Genomic DNA, 22,112 nt, shown 5'->3' on the forward strand with positions numbered 1-22,112 from the left:
ATAGAAACAGAATGTGTAGGGCCCCCATTTGCGTCTGCTCTTCAGAGGTTATGGTGGACTTGAATTATTCTGATAAAACTTATGTTACTTTATAAGTTGTGCCGCAGAAAAAAACAGTGCACATCGAAAAAGTGATATTTTTCGCATCATTCACGACAATTTTTAGCATGAATACACTGACGATTCAATTACTTTGAATATTTGAAGCAACCAGACGCATGCATGTACATTAGGATGTTGTTGCGTTGCTTTGCTACTATTGTATGAAATTAATAATTTACTGACCTTTCGTGTGATGAAATCACACGTTTTGAGTAGCTTGTGGAGCTGGATTGCTTAAAACACTTGGACTTACTTCGTGATTATTTCTCAGGATCCGCAACAACGATAAAAATGACAGTCACTTTCACCGTCCGATCTACTAAGAATTTGCCCTCAGATTACGCGTATACACAGATGGTCATTCACGGCGCGCACTATGAAAGTTGAAACCGTGTTATATTTTTTTAATTTCAATGAAACACATTTTAAAATAGACGCAATTATAGAATATTGTCTATAGAATGAAATAAATATTCTTCATGAATCAATAAGTGTGGATATTAATTGATTTTATTACTTTTTAATCAGATTCGGACGCAAATAGGTGCACGGACGCAAATAGGTGCATTTACCTTAGCCGATCTTCGTGCGAGCCGCGCGCCGGTCGGAGCGGTGAGGAATCACGCGCTCTCACACTCGGCGAAGATCGGCTATCGTCGGCGCTTATCGGAGCTCCGAAGGGATATTGGTGCCGTGAGCTGCTAATGCTTGTGCACATGATAATTACTTGTGAGATTAAAAAAGGTAGGCGCACCGCGCTTTGTCTTCGCCCGACGGATGATCGGTCGGGCGGCATCCGGCTGGTGTTGGGCGAGAGACGATGCATTTTAGGGGTGCATTGTTACAAGATATTAGCTTGTTGTTTATTAAAAAGATATTATCAAATATAACTGAGAAATATAATAGTTTGTATCAATACTAAGGAAAGTAATTTGTTGATATATATGTGTATAGATAGTACACATATAAGCAAATTACTTCCTTTACTGACACAATATTCTCAGTCATTCACACAAGACTCAGAAATTTGTATAGTTGCATGTTGTAAGTTGTTAACAAACTGCGAGAAATAGGTGAAACTGATTATATTATTGACAAAATATCCATGATTCTGTATTTATCTCGTAAATGTAAACAAACACTTTCTCCATGTTTACTCTACAAGAAATACACGTTATACAAACTTCACTGTTCCTAATGTTACTTTATAATACCTAAAAGAAGCATCAAAATTGTGAAATTTTAATTTGTTATATCTTCTAAATCAATGCCGTCCTCCACTCTTTTCTTACAAAGAATTACTCAGAAAAACTTTCCCTACAACACATTTAAATGATATTAAAATCAGTGAGGTGTAACCTTTTATACAGTTATTTTATGAAGACACATCAATAAACACGAAACTAAAAGAATTATCCTTCTATTCCGATATTTCTCCAAACAATCGATATTTCAATGATGTCTATATAAATCATTATACATATCTATACTATTATTATAAAGCAACAGGGTTTGCATTTTTTTTGTCCGCTATGATCTCGGAAACCAATGGACCGAATTTTTACCAAACGTATATGAAATAGGGGTAGAATTTCCCGGGGAGTGCTATAGGGTGTATAGTTTTTTGTTACCGATCTTTTGAAAACCGGTTTTTCTAATTTCTTCAATTTTTCAGGAAATAATTGGCCGAATCTCAAAGAATTATAGATCAAGCAGGGGCAGAATTTTTCGGGGAGTGCTATAAAGTGTATAATTTTTCGTTACCGATCTTTTTGGAAGCCGGTACGGAAATTTTTTCAATTTTTCGGGAATTTATTGACCGAATCTTAAAGAAGTAGTGGTAGAATTTTACGGGGAGTGCCATGATGTGTACAGTTTTTGTTACCGATCTTTTTGGAAACCGGTTTTTTTAATTTTTCCAATTTTTAGGGAAATAATTGGTTGAATCTCAAAAAATTATACATGAAGAAGGAGTATAATTTTTCGTGCTATAAAGTGTACTATTTTTTGTTACCGATCTTTTTGGAAACCGGTTCGGAATGACTGAATCTCAAAGAATTGTACATAAAGTAGGGGTTGAATTTCCCGAGGAGTGCCATAAAGTATATAATTTTTCGTTACCGATCTTTTAAAAATCAGTTTTTTTAATTTTTTCAATTTTTCGGGAAATAATAAGGGGGAGGGGGAGGGGGAAGGAGGGAAAGAAAGAGAGACTATTTGCGTGTCTTAATACACATGTTCTCCGGGGCGAAGCCCGGCGAGGCATGCTAGTTTGTTATAAAATGAAAATTCTAATAAGAATTCTTCTAACCATTAGTGACCCATTAAAAAAAAAAAAAAAATATATATATATATATATATATATACTCCGGCACAAAATTAGAGGATTACCTATTCTGCCTTCGAAAAATAGGCAAATTTTAAAAGAGTATAACTTCGTCAAAAATGATCATAATAAGATGTTCTAAAAAGCATTTTAAAGATTAAAGTTTCTACTTTTCAGACTGGTTTCAGAAAATAATTTTACTCATTTTTTTACGAAGTTACACGGATACAAATGGAGATCCGTTAAATCTCAAAAGTTTATACAAACTTTGCAAGGTTCCATGGCGTAAATTAACAATCGCAAACAAACGTAATTTACAGCTTTCGAAAGAGTGAATCTTTACCTTTGATTTGCATTTTTGTTGATTGTTGTACGATTTTTTTTCACCGAGTTATTAAACATTGAAGCAAAAACCGTCATTTTGACTTTGACTGCTCACAGAAGACGAACGGAGTAGTGCTCAATATTTAATTTAAAAAAAAAGAAAAAGAAGGTAAAAATTTTCTCTTTAAGGTGCTTCTATCATTTTTTTGAGTAAAATCTTTATATCAAAAACAATTAAAGAAAATTAAATTAAAGGATTACTAAATTATTGCAAGAAAATTGTCGATCTTTGAACTGTTGTAACTTCGTGAAAAAAAATCGTACAACAATCTTTATGGAATCATTTTAAAGGGTGGAGTCTCTACTTTCACCTCCATGAGTTGATTTTTCCCGAAGATGCTTTACACTAGAAAGTGAGGTGAGTAATTCACCCCCAGTGGTCAGTGGCGGCTCTTGGGAGCTTTTAAGGGCTCTTGGGAAACGTCACTGATACGGGTATGGCGAACCCGAAATACCCGAGCTCGGGCAAGCTGGGCTCGTTAGTCACGGTGAAGACAACCAGCCTAAGGGAAAGACACCCCGAAATAAAACCGCCTTTTGAAGGTATATGATAAACAAAAGAACAAGGAAAGACGTACCGCCCCAGAGCGATCGGACGCAGGGGCCGGCGAGAGAGGGGTATCGTCCCAGCCCCCCTCCCGTCGTCATCAAATGATGGGCTAGCCGCTGAGTCAAGGGTGTGCTCAGAGGTGGCATCAGCTATCGTCCAAGAGATGCGGGAAATAAGGGACGAGGTAATTTGGGCTGCTATGTCGGAGCGGGAGGTTGACGAAAAGACGTTTTTTGAGGGTGAGTTGAGTAGCAGGAGGATCGCAAATCTCAGTCTTGCCGACCTGGCTTTGAGAGGGAAGGTGATCATGTTTACTCCTCCCATTGTGAGTGACTATGAGACGGGAATGTCACGAGTGCACAATGGGGCGGAGATGATTATGTAGATCTTTGAGAAGCTTTGGCGCAGAAAAAGGGAGTAGGACGCTTTCGCTCTTAAACTCGAGGGGGTCCTCACACGAGCGTGCGAGAGGAGGGAGGCGGATCTCCGCTAGAGATCCGTATAGAATACGTTTGTTCTTTTCGACTGAACTCGTTGCACTAGTTCAGGCACTAGAACTGCAGCAGTACAGGCAAGGACAGCACAAATTTTCATGAGTGCAAGAACACTGTAACAGTGAAAAGAACACAATAGTGCAGAAGTCAATACAATGGCGCACGTTGTAGATGATAGAATTGTAGAGTTAGAACTTGCGTCTTCAGATGAAAAAGATTTTTATTTATTACCACCATTACCACCAATTCTGAATGAAGATAATGTTGAAGAAGGTAATACAAAATTTATAACAAATTTATTACGAACAAAATAAAAATCTTAAAAAGATGTAGGTAATCTAACCTCTAACCTGAATTATATTTTATATTTAGATTACAATGAATTGCAAATATTTCATCCAATTCTTGGAATGATTCAACGAATAGAACACGTAAGAATACATAATTATGTGGAAAACGTTATTCGAAATTATAACAACATTGATTTTATTATGCACTTCCGTTTATCAAGAGAAGTAGCATACCATTTAATAGACCAATTCCATGTATCTGAGATATTTACTTCTTTACAAGGTACGGGTATATTAAAAAATTGTTTTTATTTAATAATCTTTTAAAAAGAGAATACGATCATAACGCATATATTACTTTTACAGAAGGAGGACGTTTAAAAGTAACTGCAGAAAAACACATTTTATGTTATCTATGGTTTGTAGGCCATGAAAGTGCCGGTTATCGCGATGTGGCTGATCGATTTGGGATAACTATTAGCGTTTTACATAAAATTATTACTAGAGTAACTGATTTCATTATGTCTTTAGCACCCAATATTATTCGATATCCAACTGCAGATGAAAAAGAAGAAACAGCTTTTTATTATCACTATGAGAAAGAGTTTCCTGGTGTAATCGGTATTTTATTATTTTAATCGATATTTACATTTTTGTTCATATTTATATTGATATTTCTATTGATTTTGTTTCATTCTGTTTGATATCTGTTTTTTTAATTTTTTTTAGGTGCTATAGACGGTTCTCATATTAGAGTAGATAAACCTATAGAAGATCCTAACTCGTATATTAATAGGAAACAATATTTTTCGTTGCATCTTCAAGGCGTAGTCAATCACAACATGAAATTTATTGATGTATTCGTCGGATATCCTGGTAGCGTTCATGACGCAAGGGTATTTAGAAACTCACCAATTCGTAATGATCTTCGTGAACTTTGCGGAGGTTAGTTACAAAGTACATTAAATAAAACGTGATTAAAATTATAAGAACGATTGACAGCTAAGTTATTAATTGAAATGTTATTAATCTTTTTTTAGATAATTACTACCTATTAGGGGACAGTGCGTATCCCTGCCTAAAACAATTAATTGTCCCATACAGAGATAATGGGCATTTAACACGTGCACAAAGAAATTTTAACCAAAAATTGAGTTCTTGTCGCGTAGTTATAGAGAACGCTTTTGGTTGTCTGAAACAACGGTTTAGGCAATTATATCATTTTAAGTTACGCGATATAATAAGAATGGTCCGCATTATACACGCCTGTTGTGTACTTCATAATATGGCGAACGCAAGAGAAGTAGAATATTTTGAAGCACCTATGGAGGATGAATATCCAGATATTGAAGTGCAAGGTCAACATATTGAACAGCGCATTAATGAAATACCAAGAGAAAATGAAACTGGAATACATATTCGCGACGAAATATGCCGCCAATTGAATATTCAATAAACAAGTAAACATAATAAAAAATGCATTATTATATTTCAAATATTTTGTAACCAACTTTTATCTGTACATATTTTTTACATTTGTAAATTATAAGGAAAATAAAATTAAAAAAAAAACGTAAATTTTACTTAAACATAATAAACTCCGTCCTGACTCGGATTCATTCGCGAATCGATGGTGGATCGAACCAATTTAGAGTTTTGTGTTAATTAATTCTAGCTAGCCACACTTGTTTTTTTTCGAATGCTTAATTCGTCATGATCTAGTCCCGTGAGACCGCTCGACTTTATCGCATCGTCATTTTCTAATTAATGTTCTTAAACTTGTAATGTGTTATGTTAGTGAAAACTAGAAAATCGAATATAACGGTTAAATTAAATAATCGTTTCCACGGTGGCAGACTGCGCGCTTACTCGCCCAATTGAAAACCTGTTCTAGGATATTTATCTTATTTTCGTATTGATAAAATTTATCGCGCGCTCACGCATCAACCAAAATAATTCTGGTTTTACAATCGCCGGTTACATTCTATAAATAAACGTAGCCTTTTCTCTTTCTTTCCCTCGCCGAAACATATTTTTTACATTTGTAAATTATAAGGAAAATAAAATTTAAAAAAACGTAAATATTACTTAAACATAATAAACAAAACGAACAGTAATTTATATATCTTCCTTTCTTCCTTTGGTTTCTTTATTTTCTTTGGTTTAAATCCTATTTCTATTTGTCTGTTTATAAGTTCTGTTTTGTCTATTTTTGTCTGTTTATAAGTTCCTTTAAAAGCATATTTTTTTCTTCTCTTAATTTATTTGAAGTTTCTAATTGTTCTTGTATTTTCTTCAGAAATTGCTCGTAACTAATTCTCATTTCTTTGTACTCTGTAAGTATTTGCCTTTGTATTTCTAATTTATTTTCTTTTTCTTGCGCAGCATCATTTATAAACTTTTCAACAGTTTCTTGACACTTTTCTACTATTCGTGTAGTACTCCCTATTTTTTTTCGCTTTTGCTTTGTAATAATCTATAAAAAATATATATATATGTACACATGTAACATGTTTGAAATTATATATAATTATCTTTTTTACATTAATGAAATATAGAAAATTATATGTAATTGTTTCGCCAATAATTAATAAACAAGAAAGACTCTATTTTTATATTCGACAACGTTTGGCTAATGTCGTGACAATTCGACCATTGATTTTGGTCAGATTAATCGTCAAGACTTTTTCGACCATGGATGGGTTCAAAACCAATGGTCGAATTGTCACATTAGCCAAACGTTGTCGAATATAAAAATAGAGTCTTTCTCGTTAATGGAATATATTTCATTATACCTTGCTGGTATAATTACTTCCTGTAGTAGTGTCCCTCGTCATTCCTATTTCGATTGCATTATCATTTTCCTCTTGTATATTATGAGATAGTATGTTTGAATTTTCATCTGAATTTGTATTTGGATCAGAAATAAATCTACAATAATATAACATATAGATTTATGTTCATTAAATGTTAATAACATATTAATTATTATACAGAGTAGTCCACATAACTCTTTACAGTCTGATATCTTGGAAACTATTTCATTAAAAGGTTTAGGTCTTGAATTGTGTAGATCTGAAAGGTCTTCAGATCTAATTCAAGACCTAAACATTCAAAACCTTTAAAATCGATAAAATAGTTTCCAAGATATCAAGCTGTAAAGAATTATGTGTGGGCTATCTCCTGTATATTAATATTTATTTATATACTTTTTTTAAGTAAGAAAAATATTAAATAAACCTACTGAGATGTACTTGCTCTCACATTTTCTCGTAAAATTAAACCTTCTCTGCCAGAAACAGCCAAAGATTCTACATTATGCTTAGAACCTAAAAGTTCTGTTAATTCCCTATAATAATAAATAATGTTAATTTATATATTAATCCTTTATATATTACAAGTTTTCAAATTACAATAAAAATTGAAACTTACGCTTGATATGGACATGTTGTACGCCCTCTGCCCGTCTGTTTATTATTTGTAATCATGTTTTTAAATGACCTTTCAAGAGATTTATATTTGTTTTCGATTTGAATAACTGTAACATTGTATCCTTCTGATTGCATAACTTCACGTATTTTGTCCCATAATATTTTTCTTGTTTTGATTTTTCGGTTTATCAAAAGTTCTATTTTTTCTTTGTATATACTTAAAAACAATTTGGTACTCGCATCGGTCCAAGCAAAAGTATCATCTATTCTACGTTTTTCTTGTATAATCGTATTATTTTCATTTTGTATTACTGGAGGAGATATTATATTTTCTTTATTTATTGATGTATTGTTTGTAGTTTCATGTAATTTTACATATACTTTTCTATTGTCAACAGTACATTCTAATCCATCACAAGTAAAATCTATTCTTTATATGGTACTTGAAATTGCAAACCTCCTTAAAAAATAAATATCAACAAACATTATATGTATAATTTTTTACATTAAATGTATTTATTATATTAAAATAATTGAAATACTATATATTTATATATATATTAAAGTTTTTATATTTACTTATATTTATGTTTAGATAATTAATTTTCGTACCTTCCAAAGTACATGTGACAAATCCGTTTACATCTACTAAAATGTTTCCACTTGAATCTTTTGATATCACAGCAAATTCTTGGTCTTCCATTTTTTCTCGTTTATTTCTTTAATAGGGGGTTTTTTCCGTTTGTCCTCGGTTGAGAAAATATTTCTTTAATATTTTATCTTTAGGTTATGAATTTCTGTTTACTATTCCAAATTGACTGCTAAACTCTGCACTGCACTGGCTGACCCTGCTCAAGACCTGGGGCAAGAAGTACAGTGAACTGTTACACTGCGTTCGGTTGTACTGTTGAAAAGAACAGCATTACATGACGTCACTACTGGTCTCTAGTGTCGAAAAGAACGCTTCAGTGCACACTTCTTGAACTAGTGCAACGAGTTCAGCCGAAAAGAACAAACCTAATAAGGAAATCTCTGACCTTAAGAAGAAGGTCTAAGGCTTGCTCTCCCCCCCCCCCGGCTTCTGGGTCACCGGCTACGCCAATGACACGTTCCTGGGAGTCGAGAGGAAAAGCTGGGAGGAGGCCAGACAGTTAACCAATGTAGCAGTGGCCTGTGTGGTGCGAGCCATCAAGGGCCTTGGGTTGCGGGCTCCCCAGAAAACCCAGGCGGCCTATTTTCACGGCCGTCGCGGGGGTAAGCCACCCGAGAATACGGCCCTGATGGTGGAGGGAGTCCGCGTTTCCATAAGGACCCAGCTTAAATTGCTGGGTCTCTGGCTAAACGGCAAGTGGAGCTCTGGCAAGCATTTTGCCCGCATAACCCCTAGGGCGTAAGCTGTGTAGACTGATGCCAAACCTTAAGGGCGTGGACAGCAGGGCTCGCCGACTCTACAGCGGAGTGATACATTCGGTGGCCCTTTACGGGGGTCCCGATATGGGCCCCTGATGGAGCTCTTGGCGGATAAATACGCCTATGTGTTTTGGCGTATGCGGGAGCTTCAGAAAAGGGGAGGATCCGAGGCAACTATATCGTAGGAGGGTCGTCGACGCCGTCCAGCCACACCTGGAAGCATGGATAGCCAGGCGGAGACGCGGGCTCACGTTTCATATGACACAGGTGCTCACCGGGCATGGATGCTTTGATGAATACCTGTGTCGTATAAGAAAGAAAAGCACCACACAGTGTCACCACTGCGGAGACGACATGGACTCGGCGCAGCACACGCTGGAGCACTGCCCAGCGTGAGCGGGTGAGCGCCGGGTCCTGCGCTCCGCAGTGGGTCAGGACCTCTCCCTCTCGGCCGTAGTGGCGGTGATGGTCGAGGGGGAGGCGAGGGAGCAGTGGCGCGCCATGGCGTAGTTTTGCAACATCGTCATGGCCGCCAAAAAGGAGCCCTTATGAAAAAGTACACTCAATTTTAATGGTTAACACCCAAATTTGAGTGTTAACACTAAACTTACGCCCAAATTTGAGAGTTAACACTCAAATTTAGGCGTAAGTTTAGTGTTTGTCATCAAAATTAAGTGTCAACACTTAAATTTAGGTGTAGATTGAGTGTTGACCATTAAGGTTTAGGTAAGTTGTGGGTTAAATCCTCAATGATGAGTGTATATTGGGAGTTTATTCTCAATGATAAGTGTAGGTTGGAGATTAAGCCTCAATGTTTAGTGTAGGTTGGAGATTGATCCTCATCGTTGGATGTTGGTTTGGTGTTAGCAGGGTGTTAACCTTTAATGCCCGTCTACAATAGGTGTTTTAAGCCCTAAGCCGTAAGAACTTAACCAATCACAGTCAATTATTTTCCTCAAATTCAACTGTAATTGAACAATTTCTTAAGGCTTATGGCTTAAAACACCTATTGTAGACGGGCACTTAATGTTCTATGTCGATTTAATCAGTGTCGCCATGATCCCTTTATCGTTGGATGTCGTTTAAATGTTATTGTGTTAATCTTTGTTAAGTGTCAATTGACGGGTTGGTTTATTGGAAAAGTGTTCCAGATAAAAGTTGAAAGGTTCGAAGGAGGCTTATAGACGATGTTATTGGATTTTGGATCCAGAGCCTGTATCGAGTCCAATAGGGCCTAAGTCAAATTTTTTAAAAGAAAACCTCTATTTTTTATTGTACCAGCTTTCTCTATTAATTAATTTGGACTTTTGTTTGAAAAATTCTTTTATTTGCTTAATTCTTTTTAAGATATTCAAGGAAAACTTGGTAACTTTTTCAATATTTAGCTTGTAATATCTTGATGATTGTTTGCTAGAGAAAAAAATGGTACAGAGAATTTTTTAACTTAATTTTATTTAAAAAATGTGCTGTTGCAATAGTATACTCCAATTATTTTTTATATTTGTGTTTGCATCTTCTTGGAGTGTTTACAAATATTTAAAAATATTGGAGTGCTATTGCAACAGCATATTCTTAAGACAAAATCAAAAAGTCCTCTATACCACTTTTTCTTCTGGCAAACAATTATCAAGATATCATAAACTAAATATTGAAAAAGTTACCAAGTTCTTCCTGAATAACTCAAAAAGTATTGGGCAAATAAAAAAATGTTTCAGACAAAAGTTGTTCAAATTTAATAGTAGAGAAAGATGATATAATAAAAAATAGAGATTTTTATTTAAAAAATTTGCCCAAGGGTCAATACAAAGCCCCAGACCTAAAATCTAATAAAATCGTCTACTGCAACCTCCTTCAAACCCTTCAACTTTTATCTAAAACACTTTTCCAATAAACAAATACTTTCTGAGATAATTTGTGGAAATAATTGGCACACAAAATAGGACCTTATTCTATATATATATATATGTATATATATGTATATATATATATATATATATAAACTTTGCATAGTGTGTAGTGATGTTCTCTTTTGCGGGTATGTATTATCGGCGAAAGCAAATTAAAAACATTTAAATATGAGGTTTATTCTCTTTGGGTGTTACTTTCATTTGAGAGTTCATATTTTTAGAGTTTATACTATCATTTTTAAGGATTAACCATTAATTGAAGGTTAACTATCACTTAAAGGTTAACCATCATCCAAAGAAAAACCCTAAAGTTGAGTGTTATTTCGGACCGCCAATTGAAGGTTAACCTTCAAATGATGGTTAACCTTCAATTGGCGGTCCGAAATCACACCCAACTTTAAGGGTTTTTCTTTGGTGTTTTTTTAACGGTTAACACCAAAAGTTGAGTGTATTTTTCCATAAAGGAGGCCGAAAGGATCCGACGCGGGGAACGACCCGCGCCGGATCCGGCCAACAATTTGGACGGGGGGGTCTTCGTGCGCCCACAGAGACCGCCTCCTCGCCGGCACGCGCGGAGACCTCCCCCAGATCCCACTTTCCAGTAAACTTGGACGCGGGACGACAGAAACAGGGAGGGGGAGGGGAGAGGATTGCTATCCTGCTTTCCTCCCCCTCTCTGCCCTTATATAGGGGCAGAGAGGGACAATTCGAGGCTTGGGAAAGGGGGAGACCGGTTTCCCTCTTACCCCTCACCCCGGGGTGACACATCACCCCACCGACGTGGGGCGAATCAGGCTTAACAGCCCCTGTTGCTGGGTCCAACCAACAACAGGGCCCGCCGGCACGCAAGTGCCAACGCACAATTCGTGGGAGAGAGAAATGATGGGCGGTAGATCCGTCCCGTGCCCTGCTCTCTCCTGCGGACAGCGGGGGTCGGGATCCGAGCGGAGATTCTCGGGTCCCGATCCAACCTCGGCAAACGAGGAAGCGCGGTGGGGAGAGATGATGGCCCTCCACACCGCTATAGATATACACAAACTCATAGGACATCCCGGGAGTTCCGGCTCCCGGGACGGGAATGGGGCGTGCGAATTTCGCGCGCCGGACGGTGGGTGCCTCGGAAGTCATGATTAAGTTTGTTCCCGGGGCACCCGCCAAAACGTCGCAGAGGGCCATCCGCTGGGGTTTTAGTGGGTAGGCTGCGTGCGCTCGTCGTCCATATTTAAGGCGACGGGCGTGCGTAGAATTTTACACTCCCCGCTCCTCGCCCCGGAGGAGGGGGGTCATCCCCTTTGGGGGCTACTAGGTAAACCAGGTTCTAAATCTGGGATCCTAGTAGTTGAAGATTTCCCCAGCGTAAAAAAAAGGTCACGTTCGGGTACGGTGCACTGTCCCGGTGGACCGCAGCGATCTTTGTTATCACTGCGGTGAGAGATCCCACCGAGCCAGCCGCTGCACTGTGGGGGCCCCAAGATGTCCGCTTTGTGCGGACTTGGGGATCTCGGGCACCGAAAGGGGGGGGGCGGGCTGTACCTGCCGGGATCAGGAGGGACTCGGGAGACGGGGGCCGTTGATGAACCCGGTCTTTGATCGGACGGCGGTTTCCCCTCTTCTGATGAATGTGGAGGTGGGCGACGGGGGGTCGGGGTTTGAAGACCCCGCCTCCTGTGCGCCCGGATGAGGTTAGAAGCAGCGGTCAGAGGGGGCTTGGGTGGACTCCCTACGGGGTCTCCACCACTAGCGCTCCCCTTGGCCGCTGGGGGGCTGGGGCTCGGGACTATGGTCCCGAGCTCAGAGTCCCTAGGTTGCGGCCCGCGAGAGGGGTTGGGTTGGCTCCCTACCACTAGGGTGCCACCCCTTATCCATCTCTCTCGGGTTGCGGGGGCCGAGGCTCAAGCGGGAATTTTTGAGCCTCGACCTCGCCCCCGCACAATACCCTAAGAGGCGCGCCGATGGGGTGGTGGTCCCCTGTCGCCGCAACTGAGGCTGGTATCCCTGCCCTGTGCGCCATCATCGACGCACACGGCGGTGGCCTGGGGGTTCCGCGGGAGAACGGTGTATTTGTACGCTTACGCGTGATCCCCAGAAAGTAAGGGCACCTGGTCGATGCCAGGTGGTGGGGCGTCACCGGATGCTATAATAAATGTTCCCGGGGCGCCCCCCGAGACACCAGGTAGGCTACCCGTAGGAGTTTTAGCCGGTAAGAGTCCGGCATAACCGCCCGCTCCTCCCGGGGGCGGGGGTACCCATGAGGGTTTCTCCTACGTAAAAAAGGGTGAGTAATTCAAGAATTTAAACCTCGAAAATTTTGCAAAATTAAACGACTCTACGGTATTGCAAAATTGTTTGGGACTCAAATTAGCATGAATTTGTCTGCTCTTTAAAACGGCTTATTAATAAATTAATTTACGATTCTTTTTGTTGTTTTATTGCATTTTGAAAAATTTTCCACAAAAATATCAGGTGTGCCGCCGGCATTATAGTAAACCCAAGGTACACCACGAGGAGGTTGCACGGTCGGACTTGTACTTTGTGTGTGTGTGTGTCTGTAATATTACTTTGATAGCAATCTGCAAGCAAAATTTTTATTCCTCCCATAATTCTCTGTACATAACTTTATGTCAGAGCGATCACTTGATCTTGGAAAGATTTCTGAATAAAGTTGAATATTGGACCATTAAAATTGACTATTAGCTTTTGCTTTGACTTTGCTTTTTCAACAAGTTAATTAACCATATACTATTTGCAATTCAGCCAATAATCGATAAGTGTCTTTATGTTTCATTATAAAAAATATTTAACTTACATCCTGCACGTTTATTCACAATACCATTAATTTTTTTAATGGCTTTTTCCATTCTAGTCGCGATTCTGAGTCCGCCATTTTACATATGGCACTAAAAAATGGTCATTTCAAGAAAAATTTCAAGCCTTTTTAGAGCATTTTATCTCAAAAATTAAAGTGAACAGGGGGAGTGGCCTTTTTGACAGAGAACATTTCATATGTACATATATATCGTCGTATAAGTATATCGTTGTACCGTACGATTTATTATAGGTGCAGATTTTATAGACACGGTAGAAATAAATTTTAAAAGAGGCGTAATCTCCATCAAACCTGCTTACGAGTTAACGGTCGGCGATGAATCGCGACGCGAAATATTTGCGATCGACATGACTCGGATACAATGGATGTTGACATGCTGTCGATACCCGAGCATGAGCGTATTGTAACGGACATGGTAAATAAATACAAGCCGGCTAAGACACACGAAATAGATATTAAGATGACTATTATTTTAACGAATGACAAACCAGTTCATCAAAAGGCAAGGCGGCTTTCGCAATATGAGAGAGATATTATAAATGCTCAAAGCGATGAGTGAAAGGAGGAAGGTATAATTCTAGAATCCGTATCTGATTTCGCGAGCCCTGTTGCTTTAGTAAAAAAGAAGAATGACCCTCATACACTTTGTGTAGGTTATGGGAGACCTAATAAAAACACTATTAAAGATAGGTACCCTCTTCCTTTCATACAACTGTCGGAACAAAAAACAAGGGTGGTTATATGTTTTCCAGAGCCCAAGAACGTGCGACAGGTACAGTCCTTTCTAGGCTTGAGCGGCTATTTTCGTAAATTTGTCCCGAGATATAGCGCAATTGCGCGTCCGCTGTCGAACTTACTGAGGATGAATGCGAGGTTTCAATTCGGTGCTATGGAAAGAAATGCTTTCGAGCAGTTGAAAGTCATATTGAGCGAGAGGCCAGTATTGAAATTATTTCGAATAGGCGCGGAGACCGAATTGCATACCGACGCATCCATGCACAGTTTCGGAGCGATACTTCTTCAAAGAAACAGCGAAGATCAAACACTACACCCGGTGTATTATGCAAGCGGCAAAACTATCCCGGCGGAAGAGAAATATCCAAGTTACGAACTAGAGGTTCTGGCAATTGTTAAAGCGGTTTCGTACGTACTTGTTATGAATAAAATTTAAAATTGTAACCGATTGTCGAGCGTTTGCTCAATCAATATTTAAAAAAGACCTTTGCGTGCGAGTAGCTAGGTGGTCGTTATCGTTGGAGGAATTTTAATATGTAATAGAACATAGACCAGGCAAGAGCATGTCGCATGTCGATGCTCTCAATCGAAATCTATTGCCGACGTGTTTGATGGTGAGCGAGTGCGAGAGTGAGAGCGAGAGAGGTCTACTTGCGCGATTGAGGAGAGCACAAAGCGCGGATAGCGACTTGAGAGAGACGTTCAAGGCGATCAAACAGGGTCAGTCGGAGGGCTACTTGATTCGAGGCGGAGTATTGTACAAGGAGGATAACGGCGATATAAGACTGGTTGTTCCCAAAGAGACTCTACGTTATCGTGAGGGAGACCTCGTTGCGATCAAGCGCACGCAGCAGGGCCCTCATCTCAAGTTGGCGCATAAGTATCTCGGACCGTACGAGATCATAAAAGTCTTGCGTAACCACCGCTATCTTCTGCACAAAGTTGGCGAAAACGAAGGTCCCATGCAAACGTCGTCCGCTGCCGATTATATGAACCCTTGGATACAGGACAACGACTACGATGTGACGGAGGACGACTATAATGAGTCGGATGACGGCGAGAGCGGCGAGCGGTCGGGGCGACCTCAATTTCAGGATGGCCGAATGTAGGATGTCAAATTCAGCGATTTGTTGTTGCGCGTGCGGCATTGATCACGCGGTATTGGCGTGACACGCGGGTCGCGTGCGTGCGAATGTGTCGCGGCGAGAGGTCGAGCTCTACGAGAGGCAGAGAAGCGAGCGAGCGTTTGACGAGGAACGTAGCGAGAAACACAGTCCGCGAGTTACCGAGAACTATATTATATCCGTATATTGTATATCACTTCTGACTATCGATTAAACGATCGCATGTTAAGAAATCTAGTTTCCGTTCTATTTACCCGGATATACATAACATCCTACAATACATATAGGCGTAACGGCATTAGCGAGACGGCTACTTCTTTTGGCATGGTAGTAAGTTCGATTTTGCGACAGGAAACTCGAAAATGTAACGAAAATTCGAACAACAGGCGTACGGCACTGACGAGACGGGTAGAGCGAGGACTGCGTATTCTTCTTTTGGTACGGTAGTAAGTTTGATTTTGCGACACGAAACTTGAAAAAGCATGTGCTCTCATTGTCAGTGCAGACAGTGCGTTCAGCGCTCTCAATTATAATCTAGATTACCTAGAATAGATAGTGTTCGAAAGCAAACTTAACTCTGCGTTATAATATTGTAAATTTAATCCCTCTTCTCGCAATTCGCGTAAATCTCGCAATCAAATGTTAGATAAAATTCATTTCTAAATACATTTGCTAAATTTAATTCTTCGAATAATAAGCATGTTTCTGAGAATTTCGAGCGACACAAAAACTGTTTCTTGCTTTTGAAATAAAACTTCTTTTGGCACACTGTTGTATACTGGAAGGCTTTATAGCAACAAACTGTTGGTGCCTTACCTTTTGCTCAATTGCAATAAAGTATATTATTATTATACGGGTTGTTCTCTCAATCCATAAATCGGCATATTTATGGATTTATGTTTGATTCCACGCTTCTTACAGCAATCGTCCGTGATGAAGCACGATTGTGATCCGCTGTCTAGAAGTGCACAAATCGACCTTGTTTCTCCTCGGTTATTTAATACATTTACCAGCGCGGTCGCCAATAAAACCTCTCTTCCTTGATTAGTGGCTACGTGACTGAGCTGTGGGACTCGTATTCTTCTTATCATCAGATTTCTCCGCTTTATGCCCGTATCACACTAGCAATTGGCGATTGCGTTTACGTTTGCGTCTACGTCTTTTAACCAATCAGAACGGAAATCGCGAATCGCAATCGCCAGCAGCTACTTTCTGATTGGCCAAGAGACGTAAACGCAAACATAGACGCAATCGCCAATCGCTAGTGTAATACGGGCATTAGGCTCCGAATCAGAATTGATCTTCGAAGTTTGCTCAAAATGTAGCAATGGCTGCGTTCAGCGGAAAAAGCAGCTCAGTGAGCGCTCAGTGATTCTTTAATACGATTGGTTCTTGCCTTTGGTTCTTCCTCGGATCTAAGCGTAAAAACCAATTGTAATAAAGAATTACTGAGCGCTCACTGAGCTGCTTTTTCCGCCGAACGCGGCCAATGTATCATGACGCTTGCTACACTTGCGACATGTTCCCGACGAGCACTCCTTGGCTTGATGAGATGTGTCTTTCAAGAAAATTAAACACAATTTGCGTGCTTTTACTTCCTTTACCCTTTGATCTATATTTAGTACCAAAAACTCCTTGCATTTGTAAATAGCGTGATTTTCTTGTTGGCAGAATCCACATGTATTCTTAGTGGTCGTCACGTTAGCTGTTACTCTTATTATGAATCGCCATTTCTTGTGAATGAGAACTTGCTGATTTCGATAAAGGAGATGTTGCTTCTAAAGCTCTGCAACGTTGATCTAGAAGGTTGATTAATTCGTCAAATGTTGGTATCTTACCTCGCACTACGGTCGTCTCCTATTCTCGATATGTCGATTGATCAAACTTGCTGGTCACCAGGTGTATCATCAAGTCGTCCCAATTATTTATGGATCTCTTGAGAGCTTTGAGAGCACTGATATGTTTAATATATTGTCCAATAATTTTCGCAGAATCACATGATTATCTTTGCTCATAACTAAAATAACGCTTTAACTTGCCATCCGATAATCAATCTTGGATCATCATATCTCTTGACCAACATTGCCCAGGTTCTCAAGCGACGACATCAAATATTGCATTTTCTGCACTTCAGGTAACGTAGCATTCTGATCTATTATGCTAATAAACATACTGAATAAGTGACATTCTTCGTATTTCTCCGTGAATGTCGGTAAGTTTACACGAGGTAATTTTAAATTATCACTTACTGTGTTTCCTCCAAGGGTAAATTAAGTCGCTTCTCTTACCTGACGATCCTGCGCTATATACATTGGTCGAGTTGCTAATAACTTTTCTTCTATTAAAGATTCTAATGTTGTCGACATCGAGAAATATCTATTTTCGAAGATTATTCTTTCCTGTTCTTATATCGCGATAACCTATTTTGCACCTTCGGCAGCCTCGATTTTGGTTTGTACCTCGTTAAATTCGTCCCAAAGGCCATTGAACTTGTGCAGCCGGGCACATAACTCAATTACGGATGCATTTCGACTGTCGTCGTCATCCAAGAATGTTTGAACTCTCGTGCATTGCGCTTTTATCACCGCACGTCGTTATATTAACGTCCGTTCTGATATGAGTGACATGTTGTGTCACTATGTGTTCTACTCTCTGAATGGCGTTAAATATGTATCAATCCTTTGAAAGTACTGCCGCAAATGTATCTCATGACAACACCTTAATGTAACGCTCGAATGTTTTCAATCATTCACGACTTAGGTTAGAGTGTACGCTCTTGTACGGGTTTTGCTCTACAGTTGCGTTTTTCGTATGTCCAGCCATCTGTAGCTGAATCCAGCGCGAAGGACCAAAATAATATGTTTGTGGTTTATTAAAATAAACTTTGAAAACTCTATTTTTAATCGACAACATTAGGCAATGTCGTGACAATTCGACCATTGGTCTCTTCAAAGTTCTTTTCAACTTTCCCTCACGGTACTTGTTCGCTATCGGTCTCGTGGTCGTATTTAGCCTAAGATGGAGTTTACCACCCGCTTAGAGCTGCACTCTCAAGCAACCCGACTCTAAGGAGAGATCCTCCCGAGACGCGCGCCGGTCGCTACGGGCCTGGCACCCTCTGCGGGTAAGTGGCCCCATTCAAGATGGACTTGGACGCGGCGCGACACCTCGGGATAAGCGGACCCTCCCGAATCGGATTAATCGTCACGTTTCGACCATGGGTTTTGGTCTTTTCTAAATTGATATAATCTTTGATACTTATGTATTGTCACGACATTAGCCAAACGTTGTCGAATATAAAAATAGAGTCTTTCTAGTTTATTAATTATTGGCGAAACAAATACATATACTTTTCTGATAATTTATAATGTTGAATGTAATCAACATTATACAAATCACATTTTTATTATAAATATTATATTTTAAAAATTGTGCAGTATTTTTGTTAAATTAAATCGTTACTGTCCTTATAATTTAATTTTTCTATCCGTTTTGAATTGCTGGGATTTTCCGTAACGGATGTTACGGATGTGCTCTAATCTTTTAATCCTTCTTATCGGGAAATTCTTATAAACAATAAACACAGACTTTTAGCGCTCTACGGCAAGTCTCTCGATCTTTAAACTTGTGAGTGATCTCAAGTGTTTGTAAGATTATGTTTATTTTTTTAGTATACTTTTGCACTTGAAGCAAGTAACACATTATTACTTTTCACGCTATTACTTTTTTATCTTCTGTGTAAAGTTCAACAAAATTGCAATTTTATGTAATATAAATAGTGCATAATTCTAATTTACTGTTGGTAGTCAAATTTAAAAAACGCTTATTGCAACGATTTTTATACACTTTCAGCAACAAAATCTTGGAAGCTAGAATCCAAACATGGATGAAAACAGTTATAAAGTACAGTGCTTTCAATCCATTTAAATTGAAATATTATAGCATCCGAGATCGGAAAAGGTTACGACATATTACAGCAGCGCAACTTAAAAAACTTAACAAAGATGAAACTTTGGTCAACTTATTGATTTGTAATAATTGTCGAATAAAAATTTCAAAATTAAGTTTAAAAATGGATAATAATACCGAAGTTCCATCTGCATTTAAACAGAAAGGCACACATACTGTACAGCCTCAAGAAGAGATTGTAAATTCATCGGAAAGTGAAATTGAAACAATGTTGGTTTCGAGTCTTCCTAGCATTTCAGATTTCCTCAAATACAAAGAAGAGTCATCATCACCTAATCTAGAAACTGAAAAAGCTGTAAATCTGTTAAATATAAGTTTAATTCTATTGCAAGACTCGCCAATTAAGAAACGGAAATTACTTCAAGAAACATATCTTGTGAACAAATATGCCAAAATATGTTACACTCTTCGTGAAAAAATGTTCAGTATTAAAGATAAGAAATTAGAGGATGGCAGAAACATAGACATTATAACGCAACTGAAAGAGGAGTGTCATATAACAAGTGACAACAATTTAAAGATTAGAATTTTAAAGCTATTTTCGGATTGGACATTTTCAGAAATTTTAACTCACTTCAAAACTTCTAAACATATGATTATTGTTGCAAAGAAAGCAAAAGGAAAAAAAGGGATTTTATCATGCCCAAATTTAAAGAGAGGAAAGCGACTGGAGTAATGCATTAATTGAAAAAATCTAACAATTTTACGAGTTAGATGACATAAGCCGCATAATGCCTAGAAAAAAGACTATGTCATCATTTATGAAAATGGGCAGAAAAGTCATAAACAAAAACGTTTAGTGTTGTGCAATTTAAAGGAAGCATTCACAGAGTTTCAGAAACAATTTTTTGATGAAAAACTCGGTTTCAGTAAATTTGTTGTCACTTGTTTTATGAAACCTTTCAGTTGCGTTATAAGTTATAATGTCTCTGTTTTTGTCATCCTCTAATTTCTTATCTTTAATACTGAACATTTTCTCACGAAAAGTGTAACATATTTTGAAGTAATTTCCGTTTCTTAAGGCGAATCTTGCAACAGAATTAAAACCAAAATATTGTATCTTAGCTGGAGCAAGCGGTACACATACAGTTTGCGTGTGTGCAATTCACCAAAATGTAAAATTGATGCTTAATGGTGGCAAAATTGAAAAATTATCTCAAAATATAACTAAACCTATAAGAACGTATCGCGATTGCTTAGACAAAATTATTTGTAAAAATGCAACAGCAGATTGTAATTTGAATCGTTGCACAAATGCCCAGGAACAACAGACCTTATTAATTCATTACAATCTGATTATAATGAAGAATTTACTGACACAATTGTACATAAACAATGGGTTACTGTTGATCGAGCAACTTTGGAAACGATGCAGAGACCTCTGTACCAGATTTTTTGGAAAAATTGTCATTTGTCTGACCAAAATTATTATTACATAATTTTATTGCTCAGCAACAATCGAACTTCTTAAAACATAAAAAAGAAAATTTAACAAACGAGGAATGCATTGTAACAAGTGATTTTTCGGAAAACTATGCATTTGTATTGCAAGATGCAATTCAAGGAGTGCATTGGAATAATGACCAAGCAACGATATATTCTTTTGTTATTTACTACAAAGAAGAATCAACACTGAAACATAGAAGCTTAGCTGCAATATCAGACTGCTTGAAACATGATACTGTTACTGTTCACTTATTTCAAAGACAAGTTATTGAAATAATCAAGAACATAACAAACGATGTGAAAAAATTATTTATTTTACTGACGGTGCTAGAGCACAATAGAAAAACAAGAAGAATTTTATCAATCTCTTCCACCATTACGACGACTTTGGCTTAACTGCAGAATGGCATTTTTTTGTCACGTCTCATGGCAAAGGACTCTGCGACGGAATTGGCGGAACAATTAAAAGATTAGCAGCAAGATATAGTCTTCAACATTGCATTCAGATGAAATTATTAAAACTCTGTTTAAAGATAAGGTAGAATGTTCAAAGATAAAGTAGGACGCTGAAAGAGATTGTGTATTCGTCGATAACATAATTCGGAAAAATTAGTATGGATGGCGACAGTGGTAGCTACCGCTACTGCTTCATACGAATTATTGTATTACTGCGCGCGCGCGGCGCAGGCTGCGTGGCAACCGGGAATCGAGACCGTTCGAGAGAGCGTAACAGCGCAAGCGTGAGCGTGCCCGTGCGTGCCTGCGGCCTGCGGCCCGGCGACCCGGCGGTGAGTCGCAGTCGTGTCCGGTTCGTCCTACTGAGTACATCGTCGAGTCACGTTAGTCGTGTATCGTAAATTCAAGATTGTTCGCTATGAACAATTAATGCAAATCGAATCACTGCTACTCATTCCTGCTTTCATTCTCATTTCAATCAGAGATAGAATAACCGATTGTGTTATTTACGGATGGATCGCTTTGCGTTTCAACGAAAGTATTGAGCACGGCTCGCTTGGCTCGAGAGAGAGATAGATAGATAGAGAGAGAGAGAGAGAGAGAGAGAGAGAGAGAGAGAGAGAGAGAGAGAGAGAGAGAGAGAGAGAGAGAGAGAGAGAGA

The 22,112-nt window shown here is 38.7% G+C and overlaps 3 protein-coding genes across 3 annotated transcripts in view; 1 reads left to right on the forward strand and 2 right to left on the reverse strand.

Moving 5' to 3' along the window:
• Positions 1–22,112, reverse strand: part of LOC139812081 (cilia- and flagella-associated protein 58) — a 346,663-nt gene that overhangs the window by 192,911 nt on the left and 131,640 nt on the right. The window lies entirely within an intron of this gene.
• LOC139811279 (putative nuclease HARBI1) lies at positions 3,877–5,724 on the forward strand. Its single transcript, XM_071775457.1, has 5 exons — positions 3,877–4,129; positions 4,229–4,429; positions 4,513–4,767; positions 4,876–5,091; positions 5,187–5,724. Exons 1-5 carry the CDS (start codon positions 4,012–4,014, stop codon positions 5,600–5,602), a joined length of 1,206 nt encoding a protein of 401 aa, XP_071631558.1. The 5' UTR covers positions 3,877–4,011; the 3' UTR covers positions 5,603–5,724.
• LOC139811280 (uncharacterized) lies at positions 6,264–8,473 on the reverse strand. The gene is made up of 5 exons (XM_071775458.1): positions 8,190–8,473; positions 7,579–8,037; positions 7,391–7,495; positions 6,942–7,077; positions 6,264–6,622 (listed from the first exon to the last, which is right to left on the reverse strand). The coding sequence occupies exons 2-5, from the start codon at positions 7,710–7,712 to the stop codon at positions 6,353–6,355; spliced, it is 645 nt and encodes a 214-aa protein (XP_071631559.1). The 5' UTR covers positions 7,713–8,037; positions 8,190–8,473; the 3' UTR covers positions 6,264–6,352.

This window comes from Temnothorax longispinosus, chromosome 4 (assembly GCF_030848805.1).
Source record: "Temnothorax longispinosus isolate EJ_2023e chromosome 4, Tlon_JGU_v1, whole genome shotgun sequence".
In the NCBI taxonomy this organism is placed as follows: domain Eukaryota; kingdom Metazoa; phylum Arthropoda; class Insecta; order Hymenoptera; family Formicidae; genus Temnothorax; species Temnothorax longispinosus.

Coding starts and splice junctions, on each gene's coding strand:
- LOC139811279 (XM_071775457.1), top strand. CDS start 4,012: ATGGCGCACGTTGTAGATGATAGAATTGTAGAGTTAGAACTTGCGTCT. Junction 4,430..4,512: donor GATATTTACTTCTTTACAAG/GTACGGGTATAT, acceptor TTACTTTTACAG/AAGGAGGACGTTTAAAAGTA. Junction 4,768..4,875: donor AGAGTTTCCTGGTGTAATCG/GTATTTTATTAT, acceptor AATTTTTTTTAG/GTGCTATAGACGGTTCTCAT.
- LOC139811280 (XM_071775458.1), bottom strand. CDS start 7,712: ATGCAATCAGAAGGATACAATGTTACAGTTATTCAAATCGAAAACAAA. Junction 7,496..7,578: donor ACAACATGTCCATATCAAGC/GTAAGTTTCAAT, acceptor TTATTATTATAG/GGAATTAACAGAACTTTTAG. Junction 6,623..6,941: donor GAAGTAATTATACCAGCAAG/GTATAATGAAAT, acceptor TATTTTTTATAG/ATTATTACAAAGCAAAAGCG.